At 43.8% G+C, this 14897-nt stretch overlaps 2 protein-coding genes across 4 annotated transcripts; one reads left to right on the top strand and one right to left on the bottom strand.

Annotated features, from left to right (window-relative positions):
• Window positions 1-517: 517 nt before the first annotated feature.
• Window positions 518-5190, top strand: LOC149709567 (glucose dehydrogenase [FAD, quinone]-like). Its single transcript, XM_089864935.1, has 9 exons — window positions 518-2035; window positions 2098-2300; window positions 2493-2817; window positions 3144-3436; window positions 3535-3697; window positions 3754-3914; window positions 3993-4167; window positions 4229-4451; window positions 4782-5190. Exons 1-9 carry the CDS (start codon window positions 1900-1902, stop codon window positions 4966-4968), a joined length of 1866 nt encoding a protein of 621 aa, XP_089721061.1. The 5' UTR covers window positions 518-1899; the 3' UTR covers window positions 4969-5190.
• Window positions 5028-14179, bottom strand: LOC149709566 (NFX1-type zinc finger-containing protein 1-like). Of its 3 annotated transcripts, none has more exons than XM_089864932.1 (5): window positions 14051-14179; window positions 10592-11412; window positions 8334-10466; window positions 5700-7459; window positions 5028-5642 (listed from the first exon to the last, which is right to left on the bottom strand). In XM_089864932.1, exons 2-5 carry the CDS (start codon window positions 11370-11372, stop codon window positions 5361-5363), a joined length of 4956 nt encoding a protein of 1651 aa, XP_089721058.1. In that variant the 5' UTR covers window positions 11373-11412; window positions 14051-14179; the 3' UTR covers window positions 5028-5360. The 3 variants fall into 3 exon arrangements, with proteins under 3 accessions (XP_089721058.1, XP_089721059.1, XP_089721057.1); XM_089864933.1 differs by having other exon boundaries at window positions 5028-5648; window positions 5706-7459; XM_089864931.1 differs by having other exon boundaries at window positions 5028-7459; window positions 14051-14178.
• Between the last annotated feature and the right edge of the window lie 718 nt (window positions 14180-14897).

The raw sequence follows: 14897 nt of genomic DNA, 5'->3' as shown, positions 1-14897 counted from the left end.
CTATAGAGTAGTGTCGGTAGAGAGGGGAGTAGACTGTGTATCCCTCCCTCTAGGCGCGCTTTTGTAAGAGGGGATACTGTACGCGCCTGGTAGGGGGGATGACACTGGGCTAAAAGATAGAAGGGTGTGACGTTTGTATACGTACAACTGACATTACTCTATAATACACTAACATACAATAACATTTTTTAACTATAATACACTAACATACAATAACATTTTTTAACTATAATACACTAACATACAATAACATTTTTTAACTATAATACACTAACATACAATAACATTTTTAACTACAATACACTAACATACAATAACATTTTTTAACTATAATACACTAACATACAATAACATTTTTTAACTATAATACACTAACATACAATAACATTTTTTCACTGAAACACACTAACTTACCATAACAGTTTTAAACGATAATACAATAACAGTTTTTCACTAACCGTTTTTAACTATAATATACTGACATACCATAACAGTTTTTCACTATAATGCGCTAACAAAATTTACAGGTTTGGCTAAGTTTGCAATAACATTTCAACATTAAGAGTTTTGACTAATTTACGTTGACATTTACGAACTCTTTTATTTTTCGCCACTTGATCGCTCTTGGCTACGAGTCTTAATTGAAGGGCCGTTAATTGCCTTTGGCTTTCCCCGCATAACAAGACAATTATCGTAATTACTTAATTGTTTGTAGTAACGCTTAAGAAACGACTCTTAATTGACTAATTCATCAAAAAAAGTTAATCATGCCTTTTCTTCCGACATCGGTAATGTTTCACCATCAACATTTCCAAGGTAGCCGCGGCGCGACCAAACAAGGATACATTTCCAACAAATATCGATTGATTGATACCCATTTGAGACAAAGTGATCTAGGTACCTCGTTAACCTTGGGCTAGTGGCCAACTTGAACGAAAGACCGTGGCGTGGGGTGGAGGGATTAGTTATTGTAATGACGTCAAATGGTGGGGGCGTTTTCAATCTTAAGCCACGCCTCTCTGGCCGATCCATATGCTAACAGTTTTAAAGGGATGTAGGGGGCGTATTAAGAACTATATTTTGAAGTAGTATTGTTCCTGGAGTAGTGAGTAGGCATTGTCATCAGGCTGGGAAATAAGGATATTTTTTAAACTAGTCCTTTGGACCAGTGACCCCCTAGTGTCTGAAATCATTTACTGGTCTCCGGACTGGTCCCAGCCTTTGCTCTCCAATAGATTTGCAATTAATAAACTGGTCCCGAGGACCAGTAACCCCCACTTCTTGAATTAAAAAACTAGTCCAAGCAATTAATAAACTGGTTTTGGACTAGAGGAAGTGTGCTATTTCCCAGCCTGATTGTCATGTGACTGTAAGCGTGTCCATTCCCATTGCACAGATAATTAATGCTTGAAAATTCACTAGAGTTCTATCTGATGGAAGATAAGCTTGAGATAGGCCTCGCCCCTATTGTACATCCATTTATCAAAATTACACTCTCGTTTAATGACTTCCCCCCCCCCTCTTTATCGCTGTTGGCTACGTCTCTTAATTAAAGAACCTTTAATTTTATTCTAAATTTCCTGCTTTGGTAGCGTAATTTGAATGATAATTATTATTCCTTCTTGGCTGAAATTGAGCAATTCATCAAAATCCAAATAAGGTTAATTACGCGGCCTTAACGTATTATATTTGGTAACGTCCCAATCCCGAGATGGGGGATTAATTTTAAAAATATCGATTGATTGTTAATTACTTAAGACAATCTCGAAACTAGCCCTCGTTAACCTTGGGCCATTGGCCAAGTAATTACCAGAAGGAAATTTGTATTTTATTCCTATTATGGCGATATCACGAACTAAGAGTTGAAATCATTAATCGTGGCTTATTCGCTCTTGAGCCATGGCGACTACAGCTTGCTCTCTGATCTTAACGGGCGCTCTGATGACGGCCATTACTTACTACGGTCAAAGAAAAGAGCAGCATGTCCCTGCCCGTATTAGCAAGACATTCTACCGGAGCTACGACTATATCGTCGGTAAGTACTCTCCAACGAAGACTTAGCGTAGACTCCATTACCTACCATGGTCGATCCTATAGTTGGAGCTGGTTCGGGTGGTGCCACCGTGGCCAGTAGATTGGCGGAAGATCCCAACGTCAACGTCTTGCTAATTGAAGCCGGGGGAGTTCCGGATTTGAGAACCGAAGTGCCCTTAATGGTCGTTGAGGCGTTAAAAAGCGAGTACGATTGGTCGTACAGTAGCGTTCCTCAAAGCGACTCTTGTCTCGGACAGAAAAATCGGGTAAGATGATAAGTAATCGCAACCATTACCGTCTTAAGCTATTGGCCAGATGGGCACTTGCGCAGGGACCCCATGATTTACAGGGTGTTGCAAAAAGGGCTGTGGGATCGAATTGCGGTGGTCTTATGGGCCATTTTGAGTCGAAAAAGTTTAATGGTCTTTTGCCCCTGACCTCAACTTTTGATCTTACAGGGATGTTACTACGCGAGAGGTAAAATGTTAGGGGGTTCTTCGAGTTTGAACTTCATGATGTACGTCAGAGGAAACCGTTACGATTACGATTATTGGGAGAAATTGGGCGCCAAGGGTTGGCCCTATAGGAATGTCCTGCCTTACTTCATCAAAGCTGAAAATAACCAGGCCGATCCTTCGCAACTCGACGAAGGTTACCACGGTCATGAGGGACCCCTAACCGTCGACATCCCCAAGTACAACAACGTCTTAAACGATGCCTTTCTTCAAGCGGCCCAAGTATTTGGATACGGTTTATCTGACCCCAATGGAAAAAATCAAAGTGGTTAGTAATTACCCTCATTATTCTAAGAATAAGACGGCAACCTGACTCCATTTCACTATTCATGGTGTGTTATAGGTTAGGTTAGGTTTTGTTAAGTTAGTAAGCCCGTGTTATAATTATGGAGAGGACGCTTATTGTAACCCGAAGTTGAAAAGTGAAGAAATAGGAGTTTCAATTATAAAACCAGAGCCATTACCCTCCAATGTCGAGTGCCAAAACCGACGTTAACCCTAATGTTTTGAGTTAAGGTTTGGTTAGACTTTGGTTGTGTTAAATGAGGGTCAGGTTGCCGTCTTCCGTGGAGCCTGGCTGACGCTACTTGGCAGGTGTTTCGCGCGTTCAGGCCACCATTCGCAACGGGTTGAGATGCAGTACGAGCGCCGCTTACTTGGGCCCGGCTAGTCAAAAAGAAAATCTCCACTTGCTGATTGGCGCTCACGCCAGGAGGGTCTTGTTGGACGGCGGGAGACGAGCGCGGGCCCTGGAATTCGATTACCAGGGGCAACGATTCGCCATCAACGCCAGACACGAGATCATTCTCTCGGCAGGAAGTATCGCCACTCCTCAACTGCTTATGCTTTCCGGAATTGGACCCAAAGCGGAACTGAAGCGACACAAGGTTAGTCCACTTGTACAATCAGTCGTTGGCCGGGAATTTTGTTAACGAGATGGCGGGGCGTTACGCGATTGGTCCGAGGTGCTAATTTCAATTTGAAGATTCCAGTGGTGGTGAACCTGCCTGGTGTGGGTAAGAATCTGCAAGACCACGCTTCAGTCTGGTACGCCGAATATCTAACGAACACTACGGGCAGAACGATAGACTTAGGCGAATTGGTTCAAAGGCCCGAAGCCCTCGAAACCTTCATGAAAGACGGAAGTGGTAAGAGAGAACTTAACTTCCGAGATAGTTCGTGTCTTATCATTGCCTATCATTAGGGGAGTACGCGGCCTTAGGTGCCATTGGGGCTCAAGCTTTCGTTTACTCGGACGAGAGCTTACGGCACAGTGGGTGGCCCGATATCCAAATAATATTCTTCCATTCACCCGCCCTAGGCAATGACAGAGCCATTCAGGGTCTCTTGACCCCAAATGAAAAGGTACCATTTCCTACTGTACTTTGGTCCTACCATCCTGGAGTGGTACATCCTCACAATTACTAATCTAATTTAAAATAGTTGTCGGAAACGTATCGTTCTTACAAGGGTGGCGACGGATTTCTCATGTTACCGATCTTACTACGCCCCAAAAGTCGCGGTTCCGTCACCTTGAACTCTTCCGACCCCTACGACCCGCCTCTGATAGACCCCAGATTTTTCACCCACCCTGACGATTTACGGACAATGGTTAATGGTACGATAATCGTTCTCTGGTGAGGTCATGACGCGCTATATATTGAGTGTGTGACGTGTAGGCATTAAGTTTATTCGAGAGGTGGCCGAGTCCGAACCATTCCGTCAATTGGGCGCTCAGTTACCCAAGGTGACTTACGAAGACTGCAAAGACTACCTAGATGGCTCCGACCAATTTCTGGCATGCGTGGCGAAAGTGACGACGCAACCCATATATCATCCCGTAGGTACTTGCAAAATGGGTGACCCCAAAGACCCCATGGCCGTCGTTGACCCCAATCTCAAGTAAGTACTGACAGCTATTGAAGGGATGCGTCGACGCGTTATATAGGGGGGGGGCGTGTCAAGAACTATATAGCGCGAAGTACTAGCGTTCCTGAAGTAGTGATCAGGCTGTGTCACGTGACTGTGAGCTCGTATCGACTCGGGGGATAGATTCAAGGTAAATATCGTTCCCCATTCCCAACAGGCATGCGCAGTAGAGCTCTCCATTTGATGGATGGAAGATAAAGCTCGATATAGGCTCCGCCCCTTACGTAACGCGTGGAACCATCCCTTTAAGTACTTGACTATAGCAATGAAATACTGGATGGGGAGTCGGGTTGATCATTTCAGGGTGTTGGGTGTATCGGGGCTGCGGGTTGTTGACGCGTCAGTCATGCCGGTCATCGTATCCGGGAACACGAACGCGCCAACCATAATGATTGCTGAGAAGGCAGCGGACATGATTAAGCTGGAGAGATTCAAGGAACGCCAAGAAGGCTACAATTACGGGAAATACATTTCATATTTTTTAATATAATATTTGAGAGACCGAAATGTATTTTCCCTGAAAGACGCTCAAAGACTATGAAACGCAAAAAAATGAAACCCTTTTTTATTTAAATGTTGTTAAATAAATTTTAATTTACAAATATTACGTAAAAAGGTACATGCAAAGTGCAAATATCATTTAATTATAATTTTTTAACTTAATACTTAAAAGTTAATAAAGAGCTAGTAGCTAAATTTAAATTTAAAATAATTCCCTTATATTAATTAACTGGGGTTAATTTCGGACTAAATCACATTTCGTTAAACTCATTAATTAATCGACTCGTTAATTAATGCCGTAATACAATTTTTAACTTAATTTTGTGGTTGCTTAAATTACTTATAAAAAATATAAAAAATGGTGAGTAGAAAAGCGGGTCCCTAACGCTTACTTAACCATTGGTTAATTTGGGCGATGGATCTATTTGCAATTGGAGCTGCAATTTTACGACGGCATTTTTCCACGCAAGTTGATCGCAGTCGACGTTCGCCGATGCATTTATGACCGCATTCCAAAATAACTTGGCAATTGGTCGTGTGCTTCGACGCGTAACACGGGGACTCGGTTTTATGTCCGCAATCTAATTCGAGCGCCACTTCAACGGCGCATTTAGGCCCGTCACACGCGTGACCTCTGACCGTTTTAAGCGGACCCTTTTCTTTGGTAGGGCGTCGAGAAAGGTCACGCGTATCACCTACCTTAAGCTGACCATTTTCTTTTGTAGGTCGTGATTGAACTTTATCACGCGTATCACCTCCGGTCAGCTGACCATTATCTTTTGTAGGTCGTGATTCAACTTTATCACGCGTATCACTTCTGGTCAGTTGACCATTATCTTTCGTAGGTCGTGATTGAACTTTATCACGTGTTTCACCTCCGGTCAGCTGACCATTATCTTTTGTAGGTCGTGATTCAACTTTATCACGTGTATCACCTCTGGTCAGTTGACCATTATCTTTTGTAGGTCGTGATTGAACTTTATCACGTGTTTCACCTCCGGTCAGCTGACCATTAACTTTTGTAGGTCGTGATTCAACTTTATCGCGTGTATCACCTCCGGTCAGCTGACCAGTTTCTTTTGTAGGCCGTGATTGAACTTTGACCTCTACTCTTTTAGGAACGACTTCACAACAGTCTTGAGGAAGCGTGGACGATTCCGAGGGGGGTTTACCGCATTTCTGACCGCGGGTCATAATCTTCTCACGAGGATTATGGCCTACTTCGGTAATATCTTTACCATGACAAGGAACTGGGTGAGATTCTTCGCAATTAGCCTGTTCGCGATTGTCGCAATCTTGCGAGCAAGTTTTCGTACATTTGTGACCGTTAGTCAAAATCTTGGCGCAAGGTTTATCGCAATTACCGTGAGCTTCGTTGATGTTTTTCAAATGGCAAGGAATCACGATAGATTCTCCGCAATTCGCAACGCGCGTCACGGTCTTTTCGCAACGGTCACAATCTTCGCGGCACATTTTGGAACATTTATGACCGCACGCCATGATTTTCGCGCAAGGTCTTTGGCAGTTTTTATGACTCGCGTTTAAGGCGTGACAAGGCGTCGTGTATTTTTGTCCGCAATTACCGACGCGGATCAATTCCAGTTGACAAAGAGCGTCGCAAACGTCTTGGCAACTTTTGAAGCATTTATGACCGCATTCAAAAACTCGACTGCAAGGAAGTTTGCAATCTTTATGAGCGAGATTCGCGGCGTGGCACGGGGACGCGATAGTTTGACCGCAATTGGCAAGGCGCGTGACCTTCACCTCGCAAAGGTCGCAAACTTCCCCGCACGTTTTGGGGCATTTATGTTGACAAGTTGACCTTTGGCAGGGTTGAACGCATAATATCTTGTCGTGGAGGTCATCGAGGGGATGGCATTTCTTAGGACATTTGTGACCGCAGGGCATTCTGACGTCGCAAGGGGCGGCGCAACCTCCGTCGCGAACGCGTTCGAAGTCAGCCGCTGACGTCACGCGAGTCAACCGAGAGTGTCTTTGACATTTCAACTTCAAAGAAGGTCCGATTTGCGCGCTGTCCTTCAAGACGTGACTTATTTCCTCCCAAAGGGAACTCTCTTGGGCCAAGAGTTTAAAATTGCCGACGCAAAACAAGGCGATTTTCGCTCGCGAAAGCGCGACGCAAATTCGGTTTTCCGTTTTAAGGAAGCCGATGTCGTTTTCGAGATTACTGCGAACCAGGGACAGGAGAATGATGTCGTTTTCCTCGCCCTGATAATTGTCAACGACATTGGCGCGAATTCCCTTGGAAGGTCCGCTGACCAAGTTTTTAATTGTAACTAGTTGCCCCGAATAGGTGGTCAAAATGGTAATTTGACCGGGTTTGTAGCCTTGTTGTATGACGTATCGCGTCAGGGCAACTAGGAACTCGGCTTCGTGGAGATTGGCTCGCGATGTACCGCCTTCTTCCGGCTTATACTCCTGTTTCTCGTGATTCACGAAGTACACGCTCTTCTCAAAACCTATCGTAAGTGGGCGCCGCGAGTTAGAACCAATACGACAGGATATGTTCCAAAATGGGTAATTATGGATTCAAATACACTGTGGGATGGATGGTTAAACTATGGGAAATCTTTTGAGTCGAAAATGTTCTATACTTCTATGAGCAGCCGATTTTAATTGAACCCACAAGGGATGCAAGTACAAACTATGATCATTGGAGAAGTGTTTTAAGGATGACCCCGCTAAGGAAATGAAAGACAACGATAACATCATGAAGGGGTTATCCGTGAAACACTCCTCTAATGGTCATAACTCGCGTTAGGGGGTGCATCCATTGTGGGGGCAACTTCGGGCATATAGGTCACAACATCTTCGACTGAAAATTGAACCATCCCACTCCTATAATTACCCTCCCATTTTGGATCACCCTGAAACACTATCAAAAACCAATGTAACCAATATCCTCCTTTTTCAACCATAAGCTCGTAAGATATGTTCATGTTCCACAAGTTTGTTTAATTAATCTCTGGTAACTTAGAAACTGGAGCTTGTAATTTTGAAGTGAGTGAGGTAGGTCATAGATTCAGGGAGGTAAAGCGAGGGATAACCTGGTGGGTGAGGCGCTGCTGTCAAAGGGGGCTTAGTAATATAGACTAAATAGGACCTAGGTAGAAGTCCCGCAAAATTAACCACCGAGTGTAGGCCTAGTCAATTCTCGCTTCCGTCGTTCTGCTAGAACTAGCTCTAGTATTACGAAGTCATACTTATGGATGGAACATATCACTTATAAACTTATGAATCAACTTAACCTACGCTATAGTCTTTGAGTAACTTGGACGCGTTCTTCTCAATACAAATAAAAAGGGACAAAAATAAAAGAGCCATCAAACTTACCCATTATCTCGGGGTACTCGCAAACGGATTGGTGGTTTTCCAACTGATCGTAAATATGTGGCACAAGTAACTTGGAGATCTCGGGTCGCATTCGGTGTTGAACTCGCAGTTTGGCGTAAGGCACGCCGTTCTTAATTAAGCGTTCAAACAGAGAAATATCCAAGTTGTACTTTTTGGCCAAGTCGTAAACGACCGGATTTGGTCTTAGTTGTTGGTGATCGCCAATCAGAATCAAGTGTCGCGTAAAGGGACTCAATGACGTCACGATATGAGCCTCTAGGACTTCGGCCGCTTCTTCGACGACGACGATCTTGGACTTGAGGTTGGCCACCAGGTTCCGGTATTTCGAGGCCCCCGTCGTGGTCATTCCCACAACCAAAGCGTCTTTGGCCACGAGGATTTCGATCTCGTCCGACTCCGATTGTAGCATATTTAATTTCTGATTTCGAACTCGTTCCAAGTTGCGTATTTCTCGTTCGATATTGGCGCGAAGTCTCCTCAACCACATTTCGTATAGTTTCCAACGATTGGCCATATCCAAGGACCAGATATCGGCGCTGGACAAAAGTTCTTTCTCGGACATTGTCCCGTTTGTTTCGGGCTTGACAATTTTCAGTGGAACTTTGTCCTTTCGCGATGGTGGTGGCTCCCTGAGATTGATGACACGACGCGGGGCGTGGTTGCGGACGGGGACGTAACGGTCATCGAAATCTTCGGGTTCTAAACCATTTTCGAGTAGATCCAGGTCCATTTGGACGCACCCGTCTTCTTCCAGAGGTTCTTCTTCGCCATTGGTCTCCTCTTTAACTCGCAACCACGATTTGATCCTGGTACCGTATTTGGCGCCATCATCTCCCTCCTTCAAACTCGCCAGTTGCGCTGGATTTATGACGCTCTGTAGTTCAATTTCCGAATGGATGACTTGGTCATCGCTCAGGGACTTTAGGCGCTTTTCGTGGAAGACCCGTTTCTCTAAGAGATACTCCGACTCCATTTTAATGTCTCTGGCGTAGACGCGTTTCAAGACGTTCATGGAGTAAGGTTGCAAGGTTTCGCTGGAACTCCTGCCACCAACTCGAACGATCTTATTGGTTATTTTCAAGACGCCTTCCATGAACTGGTCCAAGGCGTGATTGGTGTAGCAAACGACCAGAATGGGACTTTTCAATTGGTCCTCGTCGCGCGGGCTCGAATTCCAACGTTGTTTGTTGTGAATCAGAGCGGCCATGATTTTCAGTCCGATATGAGTTTTACCGGTACCGGGTGGTCCCTGAATGACGCACAACTTTTGTCGCAGTCCCGATTTGAAGGCGGCGTACTGCCACGGATCCAAATCGAGTTCCTCCGCGGAGGGCCACGTTTTGTCGTCGAAGACGCGGACGGGGAGGGGCTTATTCTTAGGACCGCCGCAACAGGACGTCGATTGTTGTGACGCGTCATTGGGTTGTTTAATGACGAGTCTGTGTTTGTTTTTCGACTTTGAAACGCGACCGTTTGTACCAAAGTTATCGTTTTTAGGCTTGACGTTCTGCAGCCATTCCTTGTCGGGTTTTGTCGTTGGATTTTCTTTGGGCGGTTCCTCACTAACCTTGGGTTTAGTCGTTGTAGGTTTGCATAGATTTCCCAGACAGTAAACGCTGTCCTGTTGTAAATAATCCGGTTTTTCGACGTTTTTGCGAACCTCGACGATGTACTCCCGCATTGGGAAATTGTTTTCATCGATATTTTGCAGGGACAACAGTGTATGTCTACTGGCTTCGAAATAAGCCTCGGATTCGACCATGGTAAAGTTCCGATCAAAGACCTTCATGATGATGTCTTCTTGCTTTTCGAATTTGATGAGAATTTCGCCATTTTTGATTTTGTCCAATTGTCGGTCGGCCACTGTTCCGAAGTACAGCGTTTTGAAGTCGTCGTGGGTTAAACAGACGAGGGCTCCGTAGATCAGTCGCTTCGACGTCTCCCATTGGACGTTTCGGAATGGATACGAGTCGAATTTCACTTGGAATTGGACGTCGCCATCGTCCGTCACCGCCATGTTCTCCAAGGTCACCTTCTGGTAGACTCGGACGTCGAGTAAGCGGTGATTGTAATTGGGTCTGGTTTTAATCGTCTCCAAATACGCGGCTATACCTACAATTAGTTAGTAAGGAATAGTTAAGGATAAGCCTAGAAGACGGTGACCTGACCCCCTCAATGAACCAAGCCTAACTTAACAGACCACGCCGTCTTACGTCCTCGGACAAAATTGTACTGACCTTCTCTTAGTGGTCGAACGAAATCCTCTCTTAGTAATCGAAACTGGACATCCAAATAGTGATTGGCATTGGCGTACCGACCTTCCACGATGTTGGGTCTCAAAAAGGGTCTCGTATTGACGATCAAATCGTACTTATCAGGAAAAATTGGTATCTGCCTGAAGTCATCGGGCGCCTCTTTCGCCGCCTTGACACCGTGGTACACGAAATTGTAACTGTTCAACAACTCGTCTCTTACGCCTTCCATTACGTCCAGTTTGGACAACAACGGTTCTCTCGATTCCGCGTTAACCGAACGAAGCGCGTTTCTTATGGGCGTGAACAATAATTGGGACGTCATAACGGACTTTAAAGGATGCGTCTTTTGTAGGTTTTTAAAAAAGTCCACGAGGTTCTCGATGTTTCGCAGTATCTCTTCGTTTAAGCCATCGCGTTCCATTTGTAACAAATACGAGAACACTTTCGAATTGAGGAAAGTCGCGTTTTGATCCAGGAAATCGTCCAGGAATTGGTACAACATATCTTTATCGCGACATTGACACGCTTTGAGCATGACGTCAAAGATTATTCCTATCCGGTTAACCTGGGGCCCGTTCACGTACTTATTGAACAAGTCCCGATTACAATTTATGAGCGAAATGATTTCATGCGGTGTTTTGCTCACTAATTGCTCAATTTCAGTCGCGTTCAACGTATTTAATGTTTTAGGCCTTGGCGCGGAAAGTCCGTTAAAATTTGTGGTAGCAGCGGCCATAGTCGAAAAATGTCTTGAAGTTTTCATGTTTTCACTAACGCCACTTTGTTTTTTCTTTGTGTTAGGCCTATTGCACGGATAAAGAATGCGCGTGAAGTAATTGTTTTCACGCTATAGGATAGGCAACTCCCTATCTCGAACGACAGCTTATTCCGTATATACTCTGTTACAACATCTGTTGTCAGCACGCTCAAAGCTAGGTCTCTATGTAACCTACCTTTGTGCGTGCTGTCAAGAGACAAAAAACTTCAGGATCTTTTAAATCCTGAACATGAATATTTCATTCGTCTCTTGACAGCACGCACAAAGCTAGGTTACATAGAGACCTAGCTTTGAGCGTGCTGACAACCGATGTTGTAAGAGAGTATATACAGAATAAGCTGTCGGGTTCGAGATAGGGAGTTGCCTATCCTATAGCGTGGAAACAATTTCTTCACGCGCATTCTTTATCCATGGTTTATGGCTTTGCTAATGCCATTTTTTGGTTTTGTTGCTAATGTAAGTTAAAACACTGCCTAGGTTAATCATTAACGTGGGCAGCGGAAGGTTTTTGCGCTTCCTTTAGGCCTAATCGTTTTTATTACGATGCTAACAACTTGCTTTTATTAAAACCGCTACACAAAATTAGGCTTAAAGCACATAGCGGGCCTAATTTATATTAAATTTCGCGCGAATAAAATTTTTAGTAGGTCTGTAAAATTCCATTTCGTTTCGCGAATCGCGAGTCCGCCGTCGCTTGTGAGCAAACTCAACCGTTGTCTATTGTTGTCATTGTCATATGATAGTGACATTGACAAATTATCAGTGACTAAAACGCGATAAGTCAAGGCTTTCCGAGTAAATCGAAAGTAAGTTTGAAAATTGACATTTAAACTGAACCGAGCTACGGTATAGGTAAACATAATTTTATTTTCGGTTCTTACGCGTATAATTTATTTATTTAGTTCAGTACAGGTAAGCCATTAGAGCTTGGTTAGTACAACCGAGAGAGATTAACGATTTAGTTATACAGAGATTAACGATTTAGTTATACATTAGTAAAAAAAGAAAAAAAACAAAAAGAGATAAGTAACAAAGGAAAAAAAAAAAAAATAAGTGACAAAGTAGAAAAAAAGATAAGTAACAAAGTAAAAAACGGTATGACTACAGGTCAATTTGGGGTATTATTGAAGTGAGCCGATAACTTAGCGCGAAATTTTGATTTATCTGAGATGGTAATAATAGATTCAGGGAGTGCGTTCCAATCTGAGATGACAGTGTGGGTGAAATGATGTTGGCGGATAGACGTCAGGGCGCGTGGTTTTGCAAGTTTAAGGGAGTGTCCACGGGTAGAGGGATACGGTGCAGGGTGGAAAAAAGTTTCAACGTTAAGTGCCAATTTGTTATTAAAGAAGTCATGAAGTAAACATAGGTTGTTAATTTTATGGCGGATAATGACGGGATCAATTTTAAGTTTTTCTAATCGAGAAGGGGCTGGCAGTTTATCTAATTTTTGAGTTAGTTTAGTAAATTTGTTTTGGGCTTTCTGTAGGGCAGTAATACCAAGGGAGGAAGATGGTGTCCAAATAGGGGAGGCATAGTCAAAAATAGGCAGGGCCAATGCATTATAGAGGGTTTTAATGAGGGCTGGGGAGCGGTTGTTAAAATTACGACGAATTAAGCCTGATAGGGAATAAATCCTTTTAGAGACTTTATTGGTGTGGGAGGTAAATTTAAGGGATGGGTCCATTGTAACACCCAGGTCAGATTCAGATAGGGTGGCACGGATAGGTTGACCGTAGAGACGATAAGTATACCGTGGGTTAGAGGATCCTAGGTGAAGTACAGCGCATTTATTAATATTGAAGCTGAGGCCATGTTCAGAGGCCCAAGCTTCTACGGAATCCAGGTCAGTTTGCAGGTTTAGGGAGTCAGATAGGGATTTTATACGGGATGAAAGCTTCGTATCATCTGCAAATAGCAAAACTTGCGAAAATTTAACAACACTAGGGAGGGAGTTGATAAATACATTGAAGAGTAGTGGACCTAAAACTGAACCCTGGGGGACACCTTTCTCAATGGGGGCCCAGGGAGAGTGCTGACCCTGTAGGACAACTCTTTGGCGGCGGTCAGTTAGATAATGGGATAACCATTGCAAAGCCTGGTCAGTAACTCCGGCTAGAAATAGGGCACGCAGTAATTTATCATGAGGGATACTATCGAAGGCTTTAGCGAGGTCGAGGTAGACGACATCAACGCCAAAGCCCTCGTCTAACCAAGTAGTCCATTGGTTGGTGGCTACGAGTAAGTTGGTTGAACACGAATGTTTGCGCAGGAACCCATGCTGAGCTGGAGAGAAGAAATTTACACTATTGAGGTAATCTAACAATTGGGTATGCACCAGGATCTCTACAACTTTGGCTACTTGGTTGAGGGAGCTAATGGGGCGATAATTTGAGGCTTCTGTTTTAGGACCCTTTTTATAGATAGGTGTAATATTCGCCTCCTTCCAGGGACCAGGTAGGGTTCCAGTAGAGAAGGAGGCAGATATTATACGTTGAAGTGGGGGACAGAGTTGAACAGCGAAGGTGCGAAGAATGTTAGATAGGTGTATTTGTTGTTTATAAAAAGTATAGAGTTACACGGTGTAATTTTAAGTAGATACTATTAAAAACCGCATAAACCACGCTTTTGTAAAGTTTAATAAAGTAAAATTTGTGTCTTACCTTTAAAAACGGTTTAATTACAAACGTAACCGATACTGCTACTGCTACTCCTTTGTCTCGGACGTTGGACTCGACGTCGATTGTGCCTCGAGACCGGAAACTAAATAAATACCTATGACTTGTAGAAATCTCGACTAAAGTATTTGTAAAATCAAACCCCGTTATCTGCCAATCAATTTCTGTTTAAGATTAGATATCAGTTCAGTTTTAGGAAATGATTTATTCGCATTTTTTGTTTGAATTGGAATTTGAAATAAATTATTACGCAAGACATTGAAAAACGGTACAAAGTCGGACTAAGGTTATTTGTGGTAGCGCCAGTTTTCTCCATATTTCCTGACTTGGCAAGCAATTAAGTGTGGAACCCAGGCATTCCACGCTTCACGCGCCCCGCGTCTTTGACGTTCGTCTTCGGACTCTGGTCCATCTGCTTGGACACTGCAATTGACGTCATTTTGACACCTTTCCTTATTTCCAACTTCCTCGTCAAACTTGAGTATCTCTCGAGGTCCGACAGTCTTAACTCGTGCGCCGCTAGTCTTTCTAACGTGACTCTGAGTCTTCCACGACCTTGAAGCGTCATCTTGACCTTGAACGAACGCCAGTCTATCGCTATTGTTTACGCGTGTTTCTTGTTGGTCCAGCACTTTGGTTGTAGTAAAAACGGTTTCGCGGTAATCACCATCCCGCGGTTTCCAGGATCTTGAAATTCCATCTTGACCTTTGATTAACGTACTAGTCGCGGTCTGTGTATACTTTCCTCGACCTGATTGCCATAACCTTGAAACTTCATCGCCACCTTGACCGGAAGTGAGTTGCGTTTCATTAGGGTGGTATTGTTTCCGCT

Source organism: Phalangium opilio, unplaced genomic scaffold, assembly GCF_054372755.1.
Source record: "Phalangium opilio isolate 3A_F unplaced genomic scaffold, DU_Popi_V2 ptg000013l_1, whole genome shotgun sequence".
NCBI lineage: Eukaryota > Metazoa > Arthropoda > Arachnida > Opiliones > Phalangiidae > Phalangium > Phalangium opilio.
This window is presented reverse-complemented; position numbering and strand designations above follow the sequence as displayed.

Bases quoted from the DNA above. Each gene is read 5' to 3' on its own strand.
- LOC149709567 (XM_089864935.1), top strand. From the start codon at position 1,900: ATGGCGACTACAGCTTGCTCTCTGATCTTAACGGGCGCTCTGATGACG. The intron at 3,698-3,753 runs GTAAGAGAGAAC...GCCTATCATTAG, and splicing joins CTTCATGAAAGACGGAAGTG to GGGAGTACGCGGCCTTAGGT. The intron at 4,452-4,781 runs GTAAGTACTGAC...TGATCATTTCAG, and splicing joins GTCGTTGACCCCAATCTCAA to GGTGTTGGGTGTATCGGGGC.
- LOC149709566 (XM_089864931.1), bottom strand. From the start codon at position 11,372: ATGAAAACTTCAAGACATTTTTCGACTATGGCCGCTGCTACCACAAAT. The intron at 10,467-10,591 runs GTCAGTACAATT...AACTAATTGTAG, and splicing joins CGTTCGACCACTAAGAGAAG to GTATAGCCGCGTATTTGGAG. The intron at 7,460-8,333 runs GTAAGTTTGATG...CACTTACGATAG, and splicing joins CGAGTACCCCGAGATAATGG to GTTTTGAGAAGAGCGTGTAC.